Source organism: Nycticebus coucang, chromosome 7 (assembly GCF_027406575.1).
Source record: "Nycticebus coucang isolate mNycCou1 chromosome 7, mNycCou1.pri, whole genome shotgun sequence".
Classification (NCBI taxonomy): domain Eukaryota; kingdom Metazoa; phylum Chordata; class Mammalia; order Primates; family Lorisidae; genus Nycticebus; species Nycticebus coucang.
In genome coordinates this window covers 102512875-102538783 of record NC_069786.1, presented here as the reverse complement: position 1 = coordinate 102538783, position 25909 = coordinate 102512875, and the positions used below count along the sequence as shown (strand labels likewise).

General features: G+C 39.0%; 1 protein-coding gene across 2 annotated transcripts in view; it reads right to left on the bottom strand.

The window, feature by feature from the left end:
• The window catches only part of PARD3B (par-3 family cell polarity regulator beta), a 1103837-nt gene that overhangs the window by 686368 nt on the left and 391560 nt on the right, over positions 1-25909 (bottom strand). For both annotated transcript variants that reach the window (XM_053597659.1, XM_053597658.1), the window contains exon 3: positions 11321-11492. In XM_053597659.1, the coding sequence (XP_053453634.1) occupies positions 11321-11492 (172 nt within the window). The remainder of the gene's footprint in view (positions 1-11320; positions 11493-25909) is intronic.

Sequence of the window (25909 nt, the reverse complement as noted above, 5' to 3'; positions counted from 1 at the left end):
TCCAGGAGTTCCTCCATCCCTTAGTTCTTTGGGAAATAATGCATTGTCTACTTGCTTCATGAAGAAAACCACAGGAAAAAAGGGATGGGGTGTTTATCTGCTTTGCTCTCCCTCTGCCAGCTCTTAAGAAGACATAAATTCCACATAAAAATTTTGCCTAACTTCATGTAACTCCCCACTCTGTCGTAATGACAGAACATTATGATGAAGTTCATGACAACTTCTAAACAAATGCTAAATAGTATTTTAAAAAAGATAGGACAACAGGCAGTCAAGGCAGTTCCTTTAAAGAAAATTAGTTTTTATGTAAGTTTTTGAAGGTGATGAATTTTCTGAAAAGGGGGAAAGATAAAAAAACTGATTCCCCAGACTTGTTAAAGGACCTTCGTAGTCAAGCTGCTCCTTCTCAGTCCAGCCCTTAATGTGGAGGATTCACAAAGAGGGCAATCGTGTTTACATGATTTAGATATTCAACTGGAGAATGGTGTTTTGAGACAGAAGTATAGTGGGGCTGAAAATGAAATTTGTTTATGCCTCTTGGTATCATGCAAATAAATGAGGCTGAGTTACAGCTACCATCTTTGAAGAAGAAAAGATTACCACTGGGTATCCAGTTGGTTAATTTATATAGTGCTCAGTGAAAGGGAAACAAGGAACAGGTGCAGACGTCAATCCCTGTCTGGGTGTGTCAAATTCTTCCTAACAGTGCACCTACTGAGCTCATCTGGGGAGAAGTCTTATATCTAAGTTCATGGCATAGAATTGGAAGAACGCATTCAACTGCAGTGTCTTTCTGGAGAAAGAGGGATGAATGGACGGACGGACAGACAAATAACCTATTAGGTCCCTAAAAATTTCATTTGGGCACTAGAGGCATTAGTGGTGGTGGTGGAGAGATTTGGGGTCTTTTTATTACCTAATAGAAGATAAAATTACACTGTCCAAACTAGACAGTTAAAGACGACTGGAGAATCACAAATAGACTAAACACTTGAAGTTTTTATGATTTCTTTATACTGCTTCTCCATCAGCTAAAGACCCAAGTAAAAGACAAACAACGTGTTATGGAGGAACGTTACACATGACTAATGCCGCACACATAAAGAAAATCTGAGCATCTGAATTCATTATGAGGTAAGATTTTTTCTTTTCTTTTTTTTTTCTTGAGGTAAGATTTTTCAACTATAATTTTTTGTTAATTTTCAGATTAAGACAAGGTTACAAACGATCAGGTTACATTGTTTGCATTTCTTACATAATGTCCCTGTTGTGGGTGTGCCCCTCACCCAGGAAGTGTGCTTCCTAGGTGAGAGCACTCCAACCCTTCTCCCTCCTCCCCGCTTCCCCCACTTGAATTTAATTGAGTTTCTCTCTTTGTGTGGGTATTTGTTCATCTACTGGCTTCGTCTTAGTATTCAGTACACTGGATACTTGCTTTTCCAATCTCGTGATACTTTACTAAGGAAAACGTTCTCCAACTCCATCCAGGTTAATACGAAAGATAAAAGCCTCCCTCCTTTTTGTGGCTGAATAGTATTCCGTAACTATAATGTTTTATAATTGTACATTCTTCATTATTACAACAGATACATGTTATAAAAATGGAATTCTTACTGAGATAAGAGACTCACCTAGCAATTTAAGTCAGCTAGATTGCTCAACTACATTGCAAGCTATTTAGAAATGAGTCTGTCACTTGTATTACTTCATAGACCTCTGGCCGCCAGGCATAGTGCTTTTCATCTATAAAAATCCATCAATAAATAATCACTGATTAGCTGAAGTTGGTGACAAGTACATCGTCATCTTCTCTAGCATTGGCACTTATCTACACAGCTACATTCTTAAGCCCAGTCATCCAAAGAAAGCAGCTGTGAGCCCCACAGAAGCTGAACTCTCTGTCACAGGGAAGTTAACTGTGACATCAAACCAAAGTCCTGGGGTCAAAGGACATTTTTTCTGAACTGTGACTGAAATGAGAAGTTTGCCTCATGCTTTCGGACCTCTGGAGAAGAAAGTCTATTTGTTTCAGAAAACCCAAGTAGAGTTTAATTGATCATCATCATCACACAGAACCAGATGACACTGGGCCATTCAGTTTGTTGCTATACAGGTCACTGACCAGTTTACATAGTGCAAACGCATCTAGAAACATCATTCTTTCCAACAGTTTAAAAAATACAGACCTTGAAGTAATGGCTTATTTTAGTCAATATTATCTTAAAACACCAAACGCAAGTGTTATGATTTTAGGTAGAATGTGGTAAGGCAAAAAGCCCACTCATTTGCCTTGCTCACACCACATTCCACAGACATGCAATGAGTAACCATAGCCAAGCCTTCCACATAAACACAAAGAAAATAAGACACACCACATCATTTCCTTTCCTCTAATTTTATGTGCTGAAAAAAAGTTCCAAAGTTCTTTCATCTGTAAGGGAGTTTGAGGCATTTAATGTAGAGTCTCATATTTATACAAAACAGTAATCAGAATTTAATCTGGTATTTTTTAGAAGGTTACCCGAGTTTTCTGATAGCTATCAAAATGTCCCCATTAAGGCAATAAGGAACCAAAATGAGCCCCATTTTCTGTGTATTGTATGATAGGTGCATTGTTTCACAGATAGATAAATCGACAAGGTGTGGTGATAATCTGGGAGGTCCTTGTCTTTTATCTGGTAAACGTAAAAAAATAGGGTAAACGAAAGAGAGAGCACTTTTCTTATGGCAGTTGCTAAGCAAAGGCTGTCACCTTTCCTTACCACTTTGGGACGTGACAAAGAACAGATCAAGCTGGTTCAGTATTTCTCACTTTCATTGAGCCATATCAAGAGCTTAGTAAAATTTCAAATATGGCACAGAAAAATGAAATAACCAAATGTATGTATATTGAGGCATAATTCATCATATACCTTTATCAGATAAAGCAAATGAGAAAATCCTATACCAGTCATAAAAGCGTGTCCAACTCTGAGTGACTTGTCCTTAAGATGGATCTTCTGTAAATAATTAAATTAGTGGATTTTCTTTGCCTGCCCATCTGGGCAGAAAGCAAAAGAAAAAAATCATACACACACACAAAGAAAAAAAAATCATCTCAAACGTTTTGCCATATACTAAATTGCTAGCAAGTTTCCTGAACTTTAAGCTACAAAAGAAAACTAGCATGGTTGTTATAAATAAACTGTTTAGGTATGATTAGAAATTTTCAAAAAAAAATAACAATATATTTTCATAGCTACAAAATTAATGTGTATGAATAAAACACCTGAGTTATATCTTCAACAAACTGTTAACAAAGATAAGCAATTTAAAGACATTTTGTAATTGACATGTTAAACCCTATTAGGCTCTGAAAAGCAGCACTTGTATTTAGAGAACAGAGGGTGATCTTGCCTGGGTGTGTCTTGGCTACCTGGGGAGTACCTGAAACAGAGTTGACAGAGATGGGGACAGGCTACAAGAAAGGAAGATGGGGCTGTAACGAGGGAGGGCGGGAGGAGGAAAAGGAGGCCACAGATGCATGTGTTGGTTTTATTTCCCTCTCTTTCCTTCTTTTCTTAAAGGAACAAACTGCAAATCATTTTATCAGTGGTCCAGAGAACTGCAAGAAGCTGAATCTGACAGCATAGCTGAAAATACCTTCTCTACTTCGGGACCGGGCCTCTGCAAACATAGCTTCACTGGATCTACCATTAAAAGCAATCTGCAAGAGAGGCTTAAAAACCCAGGGGTCTAATATCAAGTGAGCAGTAGGAAAGGTGACCTTTCATTCCGTTTGTTTATTAGAGGATCTGCAGACTCCATCTCAGTGTGGGTCCAGCATTGGTAAGAGGCCAAAGGGGAAATGGCGAACTCTGTGTTTTTTAGAGGTCACATCATCAACTTAGAAAATACAGCTGGAAAAGAACAAGAATGAAACCTTGATTCTTATGTACTATCTCACATTTTTGGTTAAATGGCTAGATCTAAATTCCTTTTAATGACTGTCAATTCTATTTGAGTATCACCAGCTTAGTACCAGTTTAGGTACTGAATTTAGCCATTAGATAAATTACACAAAATTAAGAGACAAAAGGATAACAAAGGAGATAGAAAAAAAATTAAATAAGATTAAAATACAAGGGTTAACTGGTTATAAAATGGAAAAATAAAAACAGACATTTCACTATTTTTTTCTGAAGTACGAGATTATATAATTTAATAAATAATATCTCATTTAGGGAACAATAATAAATATAGAATGTGTTCTAACAACCCTCACTTTATTGTTATAAGCTGCTCAACTGTCTGTCAGGACTATAGATACCAACCATTCATTTGCAAAAGGAGGCGATGCCAGGCATATTGGAAAAATCACATATTTAAAAGATCACTCATATTTATACTTAACACAAACAAAATTACTTCTGACTAGTAATTACCTTTTAATGTTTGTTAGTCTTCAGTATGGATTTTATTCTTTCATTTAACTAGTACCTCTGGCCCTTTTCCAAAGTACTAACCAATTTTTAAATACTCAATGAATAACCTGACATTTTCCCCCAAAGCAACTTTTCACTTACACCAAAAACAAAAACAGCAAAACCAAAACAATAGCCAAAAAGAATAATGCCCAAAATGAGTTAGAAATGCTGTCACACACACCCCTCCCCCAAGTCCTCATTTAGTTACCATCAGAGCAGAAAGCATACACACACTTTGTTGACTATATAGCTATGACTGATTGATGGTAGCTTTGCAAGGTTACCATGGCTAATTACAACATCATTCATCTAAGCCTGCATGGCATGAGGAAAAAAATACGAGGCGTCTTGGGACAAAAAAAAAAAAAAGGAAGAAAAGCTCTTCTATAGCTGAATAATTCACCTCCACGGGGAACAAATAGGATGAAACCCAATGACCAGATTATGACTTTTGGATTCATCCAAGCAAATGACCTCAGTTCCCTCATAATTTTAACCCTGGTTTTCACAGCCTACAGCAGAGAGCTCCCGAAAGCAAGGAACCCTTGCATGCTTATGTGCTTTGTAGTCAGAATTCAAAGGCTCCATCAGAAGCACAAACCAACCCTGAGCTTTAGTTCTGCTATGTGTGTGGTGTGTGTTTGTCTAGGATCAGATGCCAATACTTAAACTCCTGTTACGGGCACAGCAGCTACTTACACACTGCAGCCTAATTAAAGGAATAAACTTCCCCCCTTCTTTATGTTTTCCTGAAGATCCATGCCATAAAGGGATTTGGTTTCATTAAAAATTGGGGAAAATGTTCCCATATGTTTCCTTTATGCAGTAAATTAGTCAAAATCAGATAGAATATAGTCACACTTTTTGACAATAATCTATGGCTACACAGTATTTTCTGAGACCTACTGAAAATAAAGGGAAGAGAACTCAAGTGTTTCGAAAATAATTACAATATAACGAATACACAATCAAAATTTCCATTTCGGTTTGAAGAAGCACAAACACACATGGAAACAATAAAGCATCAGAGGCACCTTTCGGCTTTCAAGCCTCAAAAACAAGAATCACTTTCAAATAGGAAGTCACTCATCTTCAAAGTTTCTCACTCAAGAGGAGAATAAAGCTAACGCCACTTCCACTCCAAACTTTAATCAGATTGCTTTACATCAAGGTAATGCAGATCACAAGAGTGGCAACAGCCAAGTTTAAAGTACTTTTTAGATCCTGAAACACTACTTAAATTACATTGCTAAAATAATTTAACTCAAAAAATATTTTCCCAAGGAAGCTTGAACCTAAAATTACAAATTTTAGTCAAAAAGTACTGACAAAAGTTATCAAAGGATGCAAAATAAAATTACTAATTAATTGGGGCCACAGGAGGGAAATCGATAGGGATATGGAGTTGAATTCAAACTCAGCTTGGTATTAATGAAACATTCCTTGGACAATCACCCCCCTTCAGGAGCAAGAAAGGCTTATTTCACAAGTGAGGAAACTGTGGCCCTGGGAGATATGGGGGGGTCACACATTGGTGAGCAACCTGGATGGCCTTGGTTCTGAATGTTCTCTCTTATACAGTGTGTATGGATTTATTTTTTGTTTGGAAAAATTTGGTCATGATAGAGATAGGATACATGACTTGTCCAGAGCACACAGCTACATCAAATACAGAAGGGTCTGAGACCAGTTCGACATCACTGGTTCTCAAGGGACGAGGACTGGGCCAAGCTTGGGCTATGGCCACATCATGGCTTTTGGAGAATAGTAGGTCAGGTACCACTGGTTATAAAGGCAGCATAGTCATAGACGGGGGAAAGGCACAAAAATGTCCACATTATAGAAAAAAAAATCACCTAAAGGATCCACTAGCATATTCAGCATATTGCTTTTGGGAGACCTTTCCTACACACACACACACACACACACACACACACACACACACACACACACACACACAAACACACACAGGAGTACAGGCATGCACACATACAGGATGAGAAAACAGGAGCAAATTCATTTCTGAAACTTAGGACTTAAGAGACATTTTCTCCACCTCAATTTTCTGGTTTCTTTATTCCCTGATTAGGTTTTGATTTTACAGCTATTCATACTATCTATTTATTAACTCACACTCCATTTCAATTCCAAAAGGATACGAGGTGCTATTTCATCACATACAGGGTGATAAAAGACAGATAATTGAAATTACAATTAATCTAAAAAATGCCGTGTAACCGAAAGAGTACTGTTCTAGAAGCCAAGAGTTGTAGGTTCCAATTCTGGTTCTTCAGTCAACATCAGAGCACTCTCTTTCTGACTCTAAGCTAGTGTTTGCTCACTTGTAGAATAATCTCAATTGCCTAAATAATCACTACTTATGAAATTCTATGAACCTGCATTTCACAAAATCTGTTCTGAGGGGCACATAATTCCTTTCAGTGGAGGTAGGTTTCTTCGCTTTGGAACCTCTAAAAAGTGCAGGGATTTTGCAGCCTAATTCACCCGGCTTTTGCCCTCCTTCTCCCCTGCTAGCGTAGCCAATCCTGTTTGTTTAGAGATGGAGTATGAGCATGTTAGACCGTCATCTAGAACTTAAGTCCTCAATATCTATTATTTGTTAATTAATTATAATCACACATTTGCCAAAACCCTAAAACATGCTCAGAAGAGGCACAGGGTTCCATAGAGAAGACTTGGAAAATTCTTGAATTTTAAAGGTGGTCTTTAAGTACTCATGAATCCTGTGAGTATGATGTTTTGCAATTCCACCTGGGGTTCTAGCCACTAGGTCTCATCTTCTGCATAGCCTCTTAGGTTAGCAATTTCTAGGATGCCTGGTAAAAGGCACTGGTTTCAGAAACACGCAATCTCAAAGTGTTAGAACAATTTGCTACTCTGGGCTGAGGCAAAACTTGGTTAGTTAGCAGAAATTCCATTACAAATACATGGCTGGAAATCATTCAAATGAATGAAGTTGGAATTACGTGGTTGCTCGCTTGATTTTAAACTCCTCTTAAAAATTAAAATTACATACTACATTAGCTTACAGGGCATGAGAATTTAAAGTGTTTAGATTGATAGAAGATTTCTGTTGTTCACATTTGTAACCATTGTTGAGTGAAGAATTATCAAATATATTTATTGCACACTTATTGTCCTGTCTCAAAGACCTGGCTGTGGCTTCACAAACAAGGTCATAATTAAGCTTGGGCTTAAAAAGTGCATATGAGTTCACTAGGTGAAAAAGGGCCAAAGGGGTGAGCCATGTAAAGAAAACAGTATGTGAAGAGGCACAGAGATTTGGAAGAAAGTAGTGAATTTGGAATAGCAAGTGGTTTATGATAGCTGAAGGTTACAGTGTTAGTAGAAGAGCGACCAGTAATAAAGGAGGCAAGAGAGGAAGCAGCCAGAACACGGAGAGCCTGGAGACGTGAATTTTATGCATTTTGCTTGCACACACATTTCATCCTGGAAGGTAAAGAAAGAATAGGAGGGGGTTGAGCTCTGTATGTCTTATGTGGAGAAAGGGGTTATTGGTTTTTAACAGAATATTGTTGATAGGTTTCTGAAAAAGAAATACGAAAATTATACTGAACATTGAGCATATTTTGATTTAAGATGCCAGCAAAACAGATAAATTGTTGGTGATCATGCCAGCAAAACAGATAAATTGTTGGTGATCAATACAATGTAAATATAAAAATGTCTTGATTCCTACCTAGTATTTGCCAAATTGCACCTGCTTACTTAACAATAGCATGTGTCTAGCCTGAGCAAGATCGAGACTTCATCTCCACCAAAATAGAAAATCTAGCCAGGCATTGTGGTGGGCGCCTGTCGTCCAGCTACTCAGGAGGCTGAGGCAAAAGGATGGCTTGAGCCCAAAGCCTGAGTTTGCTGTGAGCCCTGACGCCACCCACTCTACCCAGAATGACAGAGTGAGACTCTGTCTCAAAAATAAATAAATAAATAAAAATAATAATAATTATAAAATAGAAAAGTAAAACAAAACAGCATGTGAGCAAAAAGGGACTAAATCCCCCATTTTCTTGAATGGACACTCAGGGTGAGAAACAGGGAGTATCAAGTCCTACATCTGCAGTGCCGGGCTGGGTGAATAAGCCCCATGATAAACAGAACCAGCTCTGATGGTCCAGAGGAGCTGTGTGGGGAATGGAGGGGGAGGCTGGGGCTCCATGGCTGGCATTCTATGAGCACCCCGTTATGATGAATTGCTGGAACACAAGTGCTACTCCCCCTCTGACCGCCCCTGACCATTCTTCATCTAAGCAGGACCTCAGGGTGTGCCTGCCAGCAGACCAGGTCACACTCCCAGAAGACCCAGGAACACTGCCTCTATGGCCAACCCTATCCCTCCATCCTGAGGTGCCCTGCCCCTGAACACATCCTGTCCTGGGGCCAGCAACAGGGAGACAGAGTGGGCAGAGACTTAGGCTGGCTGTATTAATTCCTTCTCTAACCCCTATATCTGAAAAACAGGGTTTTTTTCCCTTTGCTTTTCATATTCCAGAAATGAAAGGTACTCAATCTGTTAGAACCATGGAAATGGGTAAGAGATGATTTTTCCATCATCCATCCCTGCCCAGATTCCTCCTGCTAATTCAGAGGAGCCATCTGCATCAGCTTGCTAGCAAGTTTGGGCATGGTTCTAGGGGCAATGGGGAGCTACTAAAGGCTGCTAAGCAGGAAAGTTCCATAATCAGATTTGCTATTTAGAAAGGCAGCTCTGGTAACAGCAGGCACTGGGGAAAGCAGGCACCGTAGAGGAAGAGGTCAGTCTGAGGCCCCTGCGAACAGTCTGATTGATGCCGAAGCTCTGGACTGAAGCTCGGAGCTGAGGAGCTGAAGAAGCGCGGGAGGTGGAAGAAAACGGACGCCAACATGTTAGGCTGAATGGCTGGAAAGCGACATTCACCGACCAAAAGGGAGCTAGTTTGATCACTTAATCTACGTTACTAAGTGAAATGGGATTACGGGCCAAGGAGTTTAATGTGTTCAGGGCTTTGGCATATATTCACAAAGTAACCCCCCAAACATTCATATTGATTTTTTATTTTATGAGTAGCATATCAGAAGCAAGATAGCAAAATGGTTCCTGACACTGGCACCAACGAGAGTTCAAATTCTGGTTCCCTCACCTAATTGCTATGTGATTTTGGATGAGTTATAAACCCTCTCTGTGCTCATTCCTCAACTCTTCAAAGAAGAAAAATAATAAAGCCCAAGTCAGGGCTTTAAATGAGTCATTACGAGAAAAGGATGTAGATCACTTAGTACACTGCCGTGAACTCAGCGCCTAGCACAAAGTCACCATTTAAGAAATATTATTTTCTACTTTTCTTAGCAAAGGTCAGTTTTGAAGAAGTAGAAGTCTACTTCCAAAGAAGGAAGGAAACTCAGCTTATTTTTCATCTTGCATTATTATGTTGCTAAGATGATCCAAAAAGAAATTGTGAGAAATCTGAAGAAATCAAACTTTTTTCCTTGACAAAGCCCGTAAGAGAAAGGTAAAAATAAATTCCCAGGTCATAGGTATCCTGAGTTTCAGCCATTTCAAGACCACAGTGCTTGCTTATAAATAGAATATAAAAACACGCACGAGCAATTTTCTCCTTTCGTCTTCCCTTATTGCCTAATTTTCCTCTCATGCCATTTGCATAATGGATAAAAAGACATCCATTATGCAAATGAATGATGGGGCTATCAAGTTCTTGAAGCCACAAGCCTGGCTCCTGATGGAAAGAAGCTGCCACAAAGGCCTCCAACACCCACGTTCCAGCAGACTGTTTCACTAGCTGGGTTCCAAAAGACAGAAAGAAAACCATGAAGATCAGAGGTCATTTATTTCCATGTGGTTTATTTTAAAAGGGGTACTACTCTGGTTTTTAGAAAATCAGAACAAAATATGGATAATCAGTATAATGTATATAAAAATGATTTTTTTAGCATTTATTTGATTGCAAATGGGAAGAATGGGTACCATGTACAATTTTTACAATTTTAAGCATTTGCTTTGCTTAAAAGAACATTCTTTGCAAAGTAGGGGGAAAAAATCTCTGATCTTGTAGAGTGAGAGTTAGCCTAATAACAGAGGCGTTTTGATCAGTCTCAAAATGTTGTGCAAACATTTAATAAATTTAAAAAAAAACATTTGTTTTAGTATCAAAATATTAGTAGGTTTTCAAAAACTTCATGCTGTTAAGCTGATCTTAATTTACTTCTAGATGGTATCACCAAAACTCATGTGTTATTTTTCTTGGACTTGTAAATTAACGGAAACTTTAGGAGAATGTTTTCTTTCTCTTTCAACAAACATCTTTAAAACAAATATAATGAAAAAGAATTCTAAACAAAATCACCAGAAGAATTGTTCTTGTTTGAATAAATCAGCAGGAAAGAACTTCAAAACCAACTTCAAACTATTTTTCCCCAAACTCTGAGAAAACGAGGGTGGATAAGAAAAGAAAGTGACCTTTATTTCTAATCTAGATTCTTCGATAACCCCTAGCTTTTTCCAAATGACTTTTTTTCCAGAACCTTTTTTTTATTTTTTTAAGTGATCTTCATATGATACAGGCTGGCCTCATCATTTATAGTCTGACTTCTCTGTTACTTCAAGGGCACACAATTCAGATTCAAGAACATACCACATTCAGTTACCTAAGTACCAGCAGCTGCAAAGAGTTACATACAAAAATAATTTAGGGAAAAGACAACCACATTTAAAAAATATTCAACAGGATAAAAGTCATAAAGAAGAAGCACGACAAACTCAACAAGACAACGTATTTTCAATCAGGAGAAAAGCACACCACTAAGAAAGCACATACCTAGTTTCAGAGCAGAGGGCGTCACTTCAATTTCCTCACCAACGGGTTTAAACGCAGCCAGTTGGGCAGCCACTTCTGTTTCAAAAGCATCTGGGCTTTGCTGATCTGTAGGGTTTCCACTGGGGCTCTCAATCTTGTGGAGTGGTTCTTGTTCTTCAAACACCGCAATCAGCTACAAACAAATCCAACGACACTAATTACTTTGTAGGACATGCGTATCACAGGGACATTGGGTCTGACTGTGATCTTTATTTGGCTTTTAAGTGGCCTCTTCACACTTAAAGCTTTAATGTTACAGGACCACAACCAATTTCTCAATAATATTATGTCTATAAGCACCAGGGTCAGAATATAATAAATGGCTTGTTCATTTATCTGTCCTGAAGTAGAGACCAATTTTGGCTTACTGTGTCAAAAGAATGAAGTGGCTGCCATCTCCCCTTACCACCTTATCTAATAAGCCTAACAGAACTTCATTATCTCTTTAAGAGGGTTTCCGAAAACGAAAGTTGGATATACAAAAGGGGACATTCCAGTCTCAGACAGCAAAAACACATTATGAAGTCTCCAATTGTACCTGAATGCATCACACATGCAGTGGTTGTACCCTCGAACGCAATCTGTGTTTCTTGAATACACAGACACTCTACATTTGCGACTGCTTTCACTTTCTTCTCTCTCTTCGTGATTGACTATACGTCGACTAATTAAAGCCCAAAGAATGCTAAGTCCAATGAGACTGAACAGCAGCACTTTCCCCTCATTATTCCCATCTTCATTTCAATTTTATTGCACATGAGACATATGCATCTTATCATTAAAATAAAAACTTTTAATTGCCCATTTCCCAGTCATTTTTTCATTAAAATAAGGGTAAAATGTTTATATATATAAAAAAACCAATATATAAATGCATATATAAATAGACATACATATATAAAATGTTTAATCATTCATGCAAGAACTTCTGTGTGAACAGTGAGGGCAGAGCTGCTGAAGCCGCGTGCCGGCCAGCAGACCCCTGTCTCCTGACGGCACCACACGCTTCTCCCACCAGCTGAGGCAGGAAAGTCTGGATGTGCATGCAGCAGGCAGCTCAGGGATGCTACTGCCGATCCCTTCAAGTGCCATGTTTGTAAATTTGAAAACTGCTAGTAAATCTTTAGTTTGTTTTATTCATTCAACAAAACGAACCTATTTTTGATTTAAACATTTATCAGGAAAGACATTCAAAGCTCCATTCATAAGGGAACCTTGTTGGCAATAGTATTAATAACAGAAGTGCAGGTTATCAAAATATCATAAATTCCAAATTCAGTCTTTCAAAAGAAATGAATATAATTAGGGATATGCAAATTGGCTATTCAAAAATAATTTTCATAATTGACTACTCATTTCCAGTATGGAGACTCCTTTAATTGGAAAATCCAACAATCCTCTCACCACAGAATAGAAATGCTACTCCCAAGGCATTATTTTTAATTCTTGAAATTGAGCACATGCATTTTCTATTTTTAATTGGTAGTACTGATGAACTGATCTGAGATAAGACTTAAATGGATAATGAAAGATTATTCTAGTATAAAAATCATCAGTAGGAGTATATCTTTCTAATCATATGGCCAGAATGAAGAGTTTAACACTTCAAATCCTAAAAAGGGAAACAAAATCAATTTTTAAAATGTGGAAGTGTGATTTTTATCACTATTTCTGGGCCATAATTATAACTAAGATGCTGCATAGTGGTGAATTCTAACACATATTAATAATGTTCATTTTAATATACCAATCAAGTACGCAGTGGTATGTTATACTAGTACTTTGAACAGTGTTGAATAAGTTAAGAGTCATAACTTACTTAACTTGCTTCATACTTAACTCAGTATAAACCACACACCTTGAGTATTGGGGAAAAGAGAAAAAATAGACTATCAGTCAGAAATATAGTAAAAAAGCTTAGAATATATAATTTATAAGATCTATCATTACCTATACCTTTTCTTCCTAAGGTATTTTACTGTTTTCCATACATTATAGCCACCCAAGCTTACAGCGTGTGCAGGAACAATATGACACTTTATCAAAGGGAGAACAGAGCAGTTCAGAGATTTTTCTTTCTTAAGATCACAGCTGAAATGGTAGCTGGTACTGGAATCTAGCCATTTAAATTTCCAATCCAGGGTTTCAGACCATGATCTCCAAAAGAAAAAATCCAAAAAGAGAGGCCACATTATAAAATATCTGTAGTTTGTCCATGACGGCCTTATGCCCTGAACAACGTGAACTCCATTTTCTGAAGATACAGGTGATACATATAACAATTCTTAGGTATAATAAATGGCGATCAGGACCACCTGGACATTTCCCAAATCTCATCATCTCCTTGATTAATTATTGCTTAGATGGCTTCCCAGTCCCACGATTGACAGAAATTACCTCAGCAGAGCCTAATCTGGGTAAGTAGGTGAAATGAAGTCTCTGTTTCTGGGAAGAAGATGACCAGCTCCTGAATTGTGTCCTAAAAGTCACTGGCCCTCAGAGGTGCTGGCTGATTAGACTTTCTCTATCCAGTTTTCATCTCAATATCTACAGTAGATGCATGTGTTTCAACATTCATAATTTATTTACATCAGATGTTGTAGGTTCTTGTTGACTAGATTACGTGATTTGTCAGAACACCTCCGTTACTGGTTAGCCAGAGTTCCCAGAAGACAGAGTCACTGAGATATGTTAATGAACACAAACCACCACCTTAGTCCCACAACAGAAGGCATGCTGGTTTCCAAAGCATCCAATGCATGCCATGCCTATGGCCTCCAATCAATTGTCTTTAAATCACTGGAAGTCACTTTTCCCATAGAGATGAGGCAAACACAAAAGAAAAAGTCTATTTCAAAATCCTGTGGGCTTAGGTTTCACCTAGCAGGCATGGCCAATCTTTTATCTTTTCTGCTACACACTGGTAGATTCAGACAGAGTTATCTTAGGCCACACGTGAAATACGCAGAAACTAACAAAAGCTGATAAGCAAAAAATTGTAGAATGTAAATGTCTTAATACAATAACTAAGTAAATGCCAGGAAGGCTATGTTAAACCAGTATGATGAAAATATGTCAAATGGTCTATAAAACCAGTGTATGGTGCCCCGTGATGGCATTAATGTACACATTAATATGATTTAATTAAAAAAAAAGGAAAAGGTCCATGCATATCTTTTCAGCATCCCACACCACAGTTAAGGAAAACAGTCCATAAATAATATGCATGCAGCCTGCAGGCTGCAGCGTGGACACGCCTGGCGTAAACCTGTGTGGTGGGTGGAAGAACCTGCACAGACCCGTCCCGGGCTGCCGTAACCTCAACCCCGAGCAAGCGGCAAATGGCCATTCTTAGTGCGAAAGCTGCCACTTCTGCTGCACCAGGCCTCTCTGCACGTGCCTGCCCTTCTCCTGTGACACTGGCGTTCTCAAGTTGCCCCGTGCAGAGACGGCCATTTCTCAAAGACCCATAGCCAAAAATGATCTGTTCAAATAGTCTTTACTTTCCATCCAAACTCCTGCCACTATAGATCTCTGCCAGTATTTAGGTTTGTCCAGAGACAAACAGGAAGAACAGCCTATAAATATGCTATTAATTCTACCATCAAACAAAACCCCAAATCTCAGGATCCTCTTCCCGCTGCAGGTCCCGCCCCATCTCCTACCCTCCCTCGAAAGCAAAATTTGAAATAGGTGTCTCATATAGCAATTCCAGTCTCTCTCCTGCTCTTTTCCGAAGCCACTGTAGGTGGGCTGTCATTCCTTTACGCCACAGAGACTCTGCTCTTAGCAAGATCAAATACAACCTCCAGATTCCTAAATCCTAAGTCGCTTCTCTGGCGTGATTTCAACACGGAGCTGATGATCAGCCTCCTCCTCAAATGACTCTCAGCACCTGCCATCCGGGATACCACACTCTCTTGGTTTTACCTTTGACTCTGGGCCCCCTATTAAGTTTCCTTCTGCTTACTTTCTTCATCTCCTGGATTTTGTCTCAAAAGTGTTAAAGAGCATACATCTCAATTTGTTTAGTGATGTCTTCTGTCTCCTGGCTTAGATATAACTATATACTGATAAATTCCAAATTTAGAACTGCAACCCAGACCATCTTCTTTAACTCCAGGCTCCCATGGTCAATCGCCTAATCTAACATGTCGAAAACTGAAAAATTAATCTTTCAAAGCTCTTCCCACAGCTTTTATATTTCAATTAATAGCAAAGTATCTTTCCAAGTTGCTCGGGACAAACATCTTATAGTGATCCTTCATCTCTCTTTCTCTCTCAAATATCCTATACATCCAATTTCTCAACAAATCTCAAAAAGTAACCAGATTTTGACTACTTCTCACTCCCTCCACTGTCACCACTTTGGACCCAGCTACCGTACGCTCTTCAGCATCCTCCTGATCAGAATCCTTGTTTCTACCTATCGTCTCTCCCCTCTGTGCTCAACGCAGCAGCCAGAGTGACCTTGTTGAAGTAAACTGTCTCACACTTCTCCTCTGATCAGTACTGAAAGTGGTCCTATCGGCCTTTGCCATCACACTGAAGAAAGCCACAGTCCCTCTAAGGTCCCTGCTCCTCATTCCATCTCTGCTCTCAGGTTCACACATTCTCTCCCTAGCTCTCAGGACTCTATCCGCCTGTACTACTGCCTGGGTGTCCACCTCAAGGTCTTTGCATTTGAGGTTCTCCCTGCCTGAAGCAGCCATCCACCAGATATCTTCATGGCTGCTCCTCTACCTTTCAGATCTTGACTCAAACACCAGCCTTTTACTACCCTGTTTCCCCGAAAATAAGACATCCTCCGAAAATAAGACCTACTCACAGGAAAGATAAGACATCCCCTGAAAATAAGACCTAGCGCATCTTTGGGAGCACACCTTAATATAAGACACTGTCTGTCGCTGTCTGACACTGTCTTACTGTCGCTACACTCAGCGGCGACACCCCCACTACTCCCAATATATGCCCGTCCTTTGCTTTTCCTCCTTTCTTTTTGTTTTTGTTTTGTTAATCAGGGCCAGGTGAGGTTCCAACCCTCTGGCCCTCGTGCTGCAGAGCTGGCTCTCTAACCACTGAGTGACAGCGCCTAACTTCCTTTATTTCCCTTTTAGCACTCATCTCTTTCTCAATGTCCTGTCTGTCTTACATATGGGATCTTGACTTTTTCTTTCTGTTGCTGACTGCTAGTGAATGTGTCATAATAGGAGCTCAACATACATTTGCTAAAATCAAATATATGCCCGTCCTTTGCTTTTCCTCCTTTCTTTTTGTTTTTGTTTTGTTAATCAGGGCCAGGTGAGGTTCCAACCCTCTGGCCCTCGTGCTGCAGAGCTGGCTCTCTAACCACTGAGTGACAGCGCCCAACTTCCTTTATTTCCCTTTTAGCACTCATCTCTTTCTCAATGTCCTGTCTGTCTTACATATGAGATCTTGACTTTTTCTTTCTGTTGCTGACTGCTAGTGAATGTGTCATAATAGGAGCTCAACATACATTTGCTAAAATCAAAATGAGTGAAATACGAGGCAAAAACAGATACTAAAGCCTCATACAGCCACAAAATTACCTAGATTGTTCATGTGTTTAGAATAAACATTCAAGTTAAAAAAAATTTTTTAAAGGAAATGTACAAATGACCAATTATTGTTGTTTTTGCTTTTCAAATTATGGCAGAGAAATTCTTCGTTTTCTGTTCAATACTGGGAGAAATGGTTCTTGCCACATCTTACTCCTAAAATGGAGATTACGTCTCTTCTCTTTGGCTTTTCAGGCTCACTTTCAATGGAGAGAGTCAGCTAATTTGGTCTGCAAAGGTGTGGAGGCATTGAGGTTGGGGTGCAGGGAGGATGGAGGGCTAGGTGGGGGGAGTAGTTTGGCCCAGGCACTGCCCCGCCTGCCTTTCTTCTGATATACCACTGTGATTTATCTATTGTGAAGCTTTTTCTTGTGCCTTTACAGTGGTTTGGGAAGTGAATACAACCCAAGGCAAGCGAAGGGATAGACTGAAGATACGTCACAGCCCAACATCAAAGTGCCCAGCTTTAATTTACAAAATCGTGTTAATTTTACATTCCATACTCCACCAGCTTCCTGCACTTTTTTTCAATGTGAAAATATTTTCTCCCTAATCTCCAGCAAAATCCAGGAAGATTTGTAATACTTATCTTATGATTTTGGTACCTGTGTTTGAGAAGCTGAGGTGGAGTGTATTTCTCAGGAGCACGCCTACCTTTTAAATCGGAGTTACAAAAACGTGTGAAGATGAACACATGAATGTGGTACAGGTGAATTGTTTTTAATACTATCATATATCACAGTTGCCAATGCTGATCAGTGTTCCCAATTCAAAGATTGGGTGCACGTTTTGTTAAGTACTTCTATCTCCCCACCCCACTCCCCAAACTCATCCAAGGATATCCTGGAAAGAGCATCTGAAACTAGGATTCTCCTAGAAAAAATGGTATTTATTAACTTGCTTTTGGAAAATATTTCCTTTTTTCTCATACTCTACCTTGTAAAAGGTCAACAGAATAGAAATCAACAACAACAAACTCAAAGATCCTAAAGAAATAAAAGAACTTTGGATAATTTACAAAGTCCATAACCCTAAATAACAGATCTGATCAAGAAGCCCTGTTTTCTGCAATTTCACACCAAGGGCCCTTCAAGGGCTCTGACGTGCGTTCACACACAAACAGAAGACCAATATCACTAGCAAAGGCAAGTGTACATGTATGTTCTGGGGAGTGAGCATGGACATAAGTAGACTAATAACTTCCTTGAGAATATCCCTCACATGCTCAAATGGGCAACGCAGAGTCTGGTACACAATGGGAAGGTAATGTAGCTCCTGTTCCCTGGCAGGTAAATTCCATCCTTTTCTCTACCTTAGCTCTTGTTTCCTGGAAGGTAAATTCCACCCCGTTCCCTACATTAGCTCTTGTTCCCTGGAAGGTAAATTCCACCCCTCTCCTACGTAGCTCCTGCTCCCTTGTGTGGCTCCTGTTCCCTGGCTTCCAGACTGAGTCCCACTTGACTTGTTTATCCCTAGTCTGTTTTCACTTTGTTGTTTCTCTTTAATCTCCTCATCACAGGATTGACAGAGGAACACAGAAAATGCCAAGATCAAACACATCCAGGAGGTGGTTTTCACTTTTCTTTTCTCCTTGTTCTTCATCACACAGAAACACACAACCCTGAGAGAACAGAGCTCCGTCCTGCTCCTCTGCCGAGCTGAGTGCGGTCCGTCCTGTCTCTTCTGTGCCGAATGTAACTGAAAGCAACACACCGATGCCTTCAGCTTCTGTGCTGACAAGTAAATATTTTAACAATAAGTACCACAAAGTACGTTTATCGCAGTGCCTCAATATTCATGACATGGTTTATGCAGTTGTCAACCTGTAGCATTCTGTCACTTTTATAGCCTGAGTTTTATAACCTGATGCTATTATCTTTAGCCTATGCAGAGAATAAAAAAGTATCATCCAAATGCTATGGAGTGCAATAAACTGTATTTATAAAAGCATTTTTATTAGTAATTGCGTGGAGAAATGTGGGGCTCTATTTTAATTACACATCAAGTGCACTGAGATGGTGAGTTCTGCAGGTTAAATTCTAGAACTTAATGCAGTATTATTTTTATTTTTACTGTTTCCTAAATAATTACATGCTACCATCAACTATCCAGTTATATTAAAAGATAAAGAAAAAGTATCCTGCAAAATAAAATGTGTATCATTTGTCTTAAATCTTAACAAACACAATTAAATCTAAGTAAGACTGCGAAATTACAACAATTTCACAAGTAGAGGAAAACACATTAGCACCTTTGAGAGAGGAGTGAAACAGTGCAGAATTTCATTTAAATGTACGCATCTGTTTGTAACTAAATCACAATTGGCTATGTGAGCTAATAGTATTCCACTTTAAACAAAGGCTTTAACATAGGTTCTCTTCCTTCATAGGATGCTGACAGCAAGCTAAAAGCATCTAATCCAGATTTCGAAAATTAGCTGGCTCGCAACATCTTCCTCAGGAGTAAGCATGAGATGTAGAATCCTCAGAGCAAGTGACATCACAGGTCTGATTCTCAGAAAGTTCAATCAACACTCAGTAAATGAGATAAACCTTTCTTCGTTTCCACCTCAAACTGAAAATCCGTAACAGGGACCTTTATAAACTTTACAGCTTTAAGCATCATTCGAAGAGAAAATAACATGATTTATTCAACTGCACTAAAAACTCTACTAATCCTCATCATTTTTAAAAAGACATCTGCTTAAATTGTCTCATAATAACATACAATATGCCTATTCAGAAACCACTCACATTTTAGCCAAAAATATGTGTGTGTGTGTATATATATGCCTCTTTGAAATTATGTGATAAGTTGTTAAGAAGCCAGTTGCACATTAAACATTTTATACTGAATCACATGTTTCCTCTGACAGACTTGAATTAAAATTTCAAAGATGGTATGTTACCACTTGACAAGTTCAAGAGAATTCTGAGTTCATTTTTTCTATATTCTTTACTTTCTTTAGTGATGATAGCTCATCATTCCTTAAACATCTTCAACTCATATCTAATATACCACTCAGGGGCAGCCTCGGAATCTTTCCCGCTGTGTCCCTCACCACCCACAGCAGTGGCCCAGAAAAGGGTCCCGTGGAGGTCAGGGGGCCAGCAGAAAGCCCCAATCCCACGAGTGACCGGGGGCCAGCTATGGAAAAAGCAAAAAGGGACAGAAGCAGAGAGAAGTTTTGAACATCATCAGGATAACACAAATGTCACAAATTTTAAAAACTCAATATACCTGACTGGTCAATAACTACATTTACGCTGTCCATGAATTGTATACAATAAAAGTTACAGATACACAAAAGGTGAAAAATAAAATATGTAGGTTGAAACGGGCAGAAAATTCTCAAAGATGATCCTGACCTACTGAGTGGCTTCTTCTGGCACTTACCCAGCACATCACTAGATAGTTTGTTAATTTTATGCAATCTCCAGGGCTTTGAAGATCTTGGGGTGAGGGAGGTGCACATTATTGCAAATGAAAACACGAGACAAGCTGGGATTTTTGAAATCCATGGACATACACAGATGGCTTTTTCTTCAAATTATTTTTAACTAAATCACACACATCTTACCTGAGTTTGTAACAAAAAAAAAAGTTCTATCTGAAACAAGTATATCCAACATCAGAAAATATAAAATATATGGAAAAAATATTTTTTAAACGATAAAGCAGTACATATGTTTATGATCCTGTCCCATCCATATTTCATATTATTTAACTGGCCTAGTTTTAGTTCCTCTACTTCCCAATAATCTCTATTCTTTAACCAAACCAAAGCTAGGATTATCTCAGAAACATGTTCTTTGGGAATCTCAAAGCCAAAGCACAGTGTTGCCAGAACCATCAGGCAGTAACCTCTTAGACTGGAACCTAGGGTTGATTTCTGTGGGTGGGGACTGTTCCATTACAGTTAAATGCAGTAACTCTGGCCAGACCCTCCCATCCCCAGGAACATGGGAGGGTCCCAGTTCCCTTCTCACTTCCTGTCTGGCACAATACTCCTGATGAAATGGTACTTCCATCACACAGATCTGCATGTGGTCTTGGGTCAGCTTCTTAATCATCTATCTCAAGGCTTTCCAAATAAACCTCCCGTCTGCCCCCCAAGGCCCTGTACCGGGCTCTCCCGTTTTCCTGCCGTCCCGTGTCCATGCCTGTCCTGTCACCTGTCACACAGCATGAAAGTCCATGATTTACATGTCAGCAGTATCCAAACAACTTTTTGGCTTCTCTGCTCAACATTGGAAGAAGAAGAATTGTCACAGGCCACACGTTAAACACACAAAGACTAACAAAAGCTGACGAGCAAACAAACAAACAAAAAGGGTCTGTGCATTATTTTCACGATATCCACCAACCTAGATAAGCAAAAAAATCCTCACATAATCCATGTGTGGCCCATGGGCTGCAGGCTGAATACCTATACAGCCCTTACTATGTAAGTGTGTGTATGTACATAAGGACTGTTCTAAGCGCTTCCATATATTACTTCAGACTCATAAGAAACCCTATGGAAAACACTGTTGTCCCCATTGTACAGACAGGAGAACTGAAGTGCAACTGGCTTCATATTCCATGCTCCTATCATGGTACTTGGTACATAGAAAAAAGTTCCCAGGTAAAGTGGGTGATCTACGTTTTCAGGCATACGCAAGAGGAAGAGCACAGCCTCTGTTACATTAGACAATTTTATGTGGCCACCACATCCCGGTGTCCTGACTTTCCATCCCATTAGGAGTAAAGGTCACCTCTCTTATCACGCATGCTCCTCCACATGGCAGAAGAGCTCTGCCTACCTCTGAGGTTCAATTGAGGTTGGATTTTACAATTTTGCCATCTAAAATCTACTTAGTGTATTATGATCCCAACCCTACCTCCTGGTGGATTATGTTTTTGATTTTCTCCTGGAGGAAACCTTTTGAAATTGTAAAATGAATTTGTGCATTGACATACCTGGTTTTGAAACAAACACAACTGTACAGTGTTCTCCATGACATGTGACTGCTGGAAGAACCTGCTTATTTGTACTAATGACTGCGATCCAGGGTGTATTGCTTAATTTTGTGGATTAATGAGTAAGCAATCAAATGTGATTTTAAGTCATGAATATAACAAACATACTATTCATTTATTTTGACAAGTATTTTAATTTATGAGACTTGGCTACAAATACAGCAGCCTGTTTTATAAAAGAAAAAAAAGAAAACTTTCTGCTTTTAAGACAACCCAACAGTTCTGAGACAATAAACCTTTGCAGAAAGTGATGACAAAGCCACAGCCTTCTAGGATAGATAAAGAATTGATAGGTTGATAGAAAAAAACAATGAGGCTTTACTATATCATTAAAAATTTCAAAGACAAGTATTTTGCATGCACTTGAGTTGTATGAATATCTTTAGACTTAAAAAGCCACACAGAATATCTGAACTAAAATAGGTCAGGGCTGTCCTGGCCTGGATACAGGTGTAATGGGCACACACGTCCCCTGGCCTCTCACCTTGGTAGCCTACAACACAAGTTTTGGCAGCTTCATATATCCCTGGGGTGGCCTTTTATTCCAAGGCAGAGGTTACCCCAGCCAGGTAGAACAGTTAGTAGACTACAAATATAGGGAAGGTCACAACCCCCTGAAAATTAGCTGGTGATTAATTGGTGCTACATTTCACCAGACTGGTTAGGGAACTGACTCTTTTGCACGAACACGCTTAGCAAATTAGTCTGAGCTCTGGCTGATTGACCTCATGACAGGTCCAATGGTGTTCTACCTTCTCCAGCATTTTCATGACAGCTGAGCAACTGGTGGAGCCTATGAAAAGGTCAGCACGCAGCCTGTTTGAGGGATGAGGAAGCACTTCTCTTAAATATTCCATTTAGACTCAGACCTTCCTTGTCATGGGTGACAAGCCTTCGAAGCTGATATTAAAAAATATTAGCACTGCAATCACAGGTGGGTTTAACTGCTGAACTCCTCCTGTCTGAGAGTTAGAGCTAACCTTTTTCTTTAGCTTCTAATTGCTGTACATATCCTTAACTACTGATAATGTGGCTAACCCCGCTGGGATGGGTGTTGACTTATGGAGCATCTAAATGTCAAGATTTGTAATTATGATGGTGGGTATAATAAACTCACATGGAACAAGGCCTCACTAATTGGGGCCTGAAGACAAGAAGGCTGGAGTCCTGACTCCTCCCTTGCGATCACAGGCGATGTTTTGCCTCTTCCAGAGTAGGTTCATTTTAGGTCTTGTCTCTAATTGTAGAAAGAGTCTTTGCGAGTTAGCTATAAATTTGTAAAATTAGTGTCAAAGGCCTTCCTAAAACATTTAGTGTGTGTGTATACTATGTAGACTCAAAAACTGATTTCTAAATAAACAGTTGGTCATGTGGCAAATGTTGGAACACAAGTTTTGAAATTAGGACTGGACCTGAAAACTCAGGTTTCTATGACAGCTGGCAGTACTGGGTTTCTAAAGCCAGTCCTCGTATTTATCCTCCAAGGACCAAGGACCATTTTGGCACTTTGCTGCTTTCAGAGTTTATGTTTTCCAAGCAAAAAGAAAAGATCAGGGGTGAGACGATACGGGGATCACAGACTCCTCCAAACCCCTGCAGCAAATCGTGGAGGTGACATGTGCCTCTGTATTAGAGTTAAAGAAACAGGAAGAGAGAAAACAAAACTTCACAAGCTCAAACATTGATGCTTCTCTGCCAGTCATCTTTACCTTGAGATGTCTGTGCCTGGACACCTGTGTAGCGATGTTACTAAGTCATACGACACATGGTGCAATTTTGTTTTCCGATATTTTCGATTATTTTCTTATGTGTGATTGTCCCTAATTTTATTCTGAAAAAACCAACGGAATGAAATTCATTTTTCCATAATACATTTGGCCATACCATGAATAATTTAGCTAATCTTCCATTCCAGACACACGAAGGTACAAGTTGTGTTTGCATAGTCCCAATACTAACTGGCATCATTCTTTTCAATAATCACTAACTTTCCAGAAAAAAATTTTATTTCCATGGTTTGAAGTTTATTTAATTACTGATTATATTGCAAATAATTTCACGAGCCATTTTTACTTCTTTGATGGATTCATACCTGTTCCCCCTCTTTTCTATTTTATTTTTAGTGTTTTTTATTTACATGTATAAGCGCATTTTAGTATATTGAGTTTGCCTTTTTTATTTTTGCAAATTTATTTTTCGCCAGTTTACTTCCAATTTTGTTTATAATGTGAAGTTTTTCATTACGTGGTATTCCATTCACTTAAAACTCCTATTAAATCTTCAAAGGTCCCTTGTAAATAGGCACTCACCTGGAACCAGTAATATTTTATGATGGGCAAGTAGTAAAACAATGTTGGTTTCATTTAATTTACTACTTTGACAGTCCCTTAAGAGAGAGCAGGTGGGAAGTGTTTTGATTGATAGGCCTTTGGTTTTTAAATCATACATTCATATTCTAAACAAATACAGATGGATAAAAAGCTATTAAAATAAGCACAGATCAAAAGATATGCACAAATAAAATTCAAGTGTTTCAATGGTTGCATAATACAAGTGTCTGTCACCATTTACTGCAAATTCTTATGTTAAAAATCTATATAATGAAACTATTAGAATGAAGAAAATCTATTCTCAAAATTCATTTAAAGAAAGAAAATCTTTTACATGTTTGAAGATTCTGAGATTCCATTAGCTATGTTTTTGTATCCCAGAAAAAAATAAATGTTTTGTTATCTTTTAGTCTTTCTTCTACAATCCCCTACTACTTGGGCATCAATCATCTTTGTTCCTTTCCTGTAAACCATCTCCCTGTCCCTCAAATTGCCAAGGATCAAAAACTCTAGAAAGGATCTGACTCCCGACAGTGAGGGGTGAACAGCAGATGTGTCCCTGTGTCCGTGGCTCTCACTCACGGCTTCTTTCCATTGTTTCCTGAACAGCATAGACACCAGGAATCCTCGGCTCTGTTGCCCTGATGACCATTTGGTTTCTAGACACCTCCATTTTACCAAAATGCCTTTGGTTCTATCCTGTTATCCAGTCTGCTCTCCCAGTTAATCTACTCTCAGGTAAATTTCAAACTTAGTGTTTATTTCATCTATAACAAGTATGTAAAACTGGAATACTTCTCAAAGAATCAGAAAACATGAATTCTCTCAGAGTTAATGTATTAGGTAAACAAGCACTGATCTGATTATGAACACACAACGTGAACTTAAATACACACACCCAGAACCATATTAACTGACTGCATAAGCAGGCTGGAGAGGTGGTTCCTCGGTGAGATACGAGACAGTCACAAAAATCAGGAACATGTGTATCTGCACCGTCCTCGTCATCAGGACCATTTTAAGCACTGCCCAGTCAAAGGGATCCACGGAACTGAGACAAAAGTAAGGTTGGTGGAAAATAAACATCAGTTTAAAAAAAATTTAAAAAGAAACACATCTGTAGTCTCAGTAATGGAGATGGAACTATTGGTGGACACATGAGGAACCACAGTGTGGGGTCATTAAGTTCACAAATCTAGGACCGAGTACTTAATTTCTGAGGCCTATTGAAGATTGCTCATGTGGAGGTCTTTTTCAAAGACATTTAAGAATTTTAAGACCATGACACTAGAGGATCAAACCAGGCTTGGGGCTCTTGTGAGTCTGGGATCTGAAGCAAGTGTACAGGCCACAGGCCCATGAATTGGCCCTGTCTGAATCATACGACTCTTTCCTTATTCTGTTTCCATACTCCTCACACCTGACTTCCCACCTCAGTTTCTCAATAAGGAGAAGTTATGCTGGCTGGTGGATACAAAATATCTAGACCTTTGTCAGGTTTTATACATTTGCTTAAAGTCCCAGCAAACTTTGCTAGTTAAGAGTCAGAATCCTTGCATCAAATAAATCCAGAGTATTGAGAAGACAGTTGTATGAAATTACAACACTTGGACCCTGGA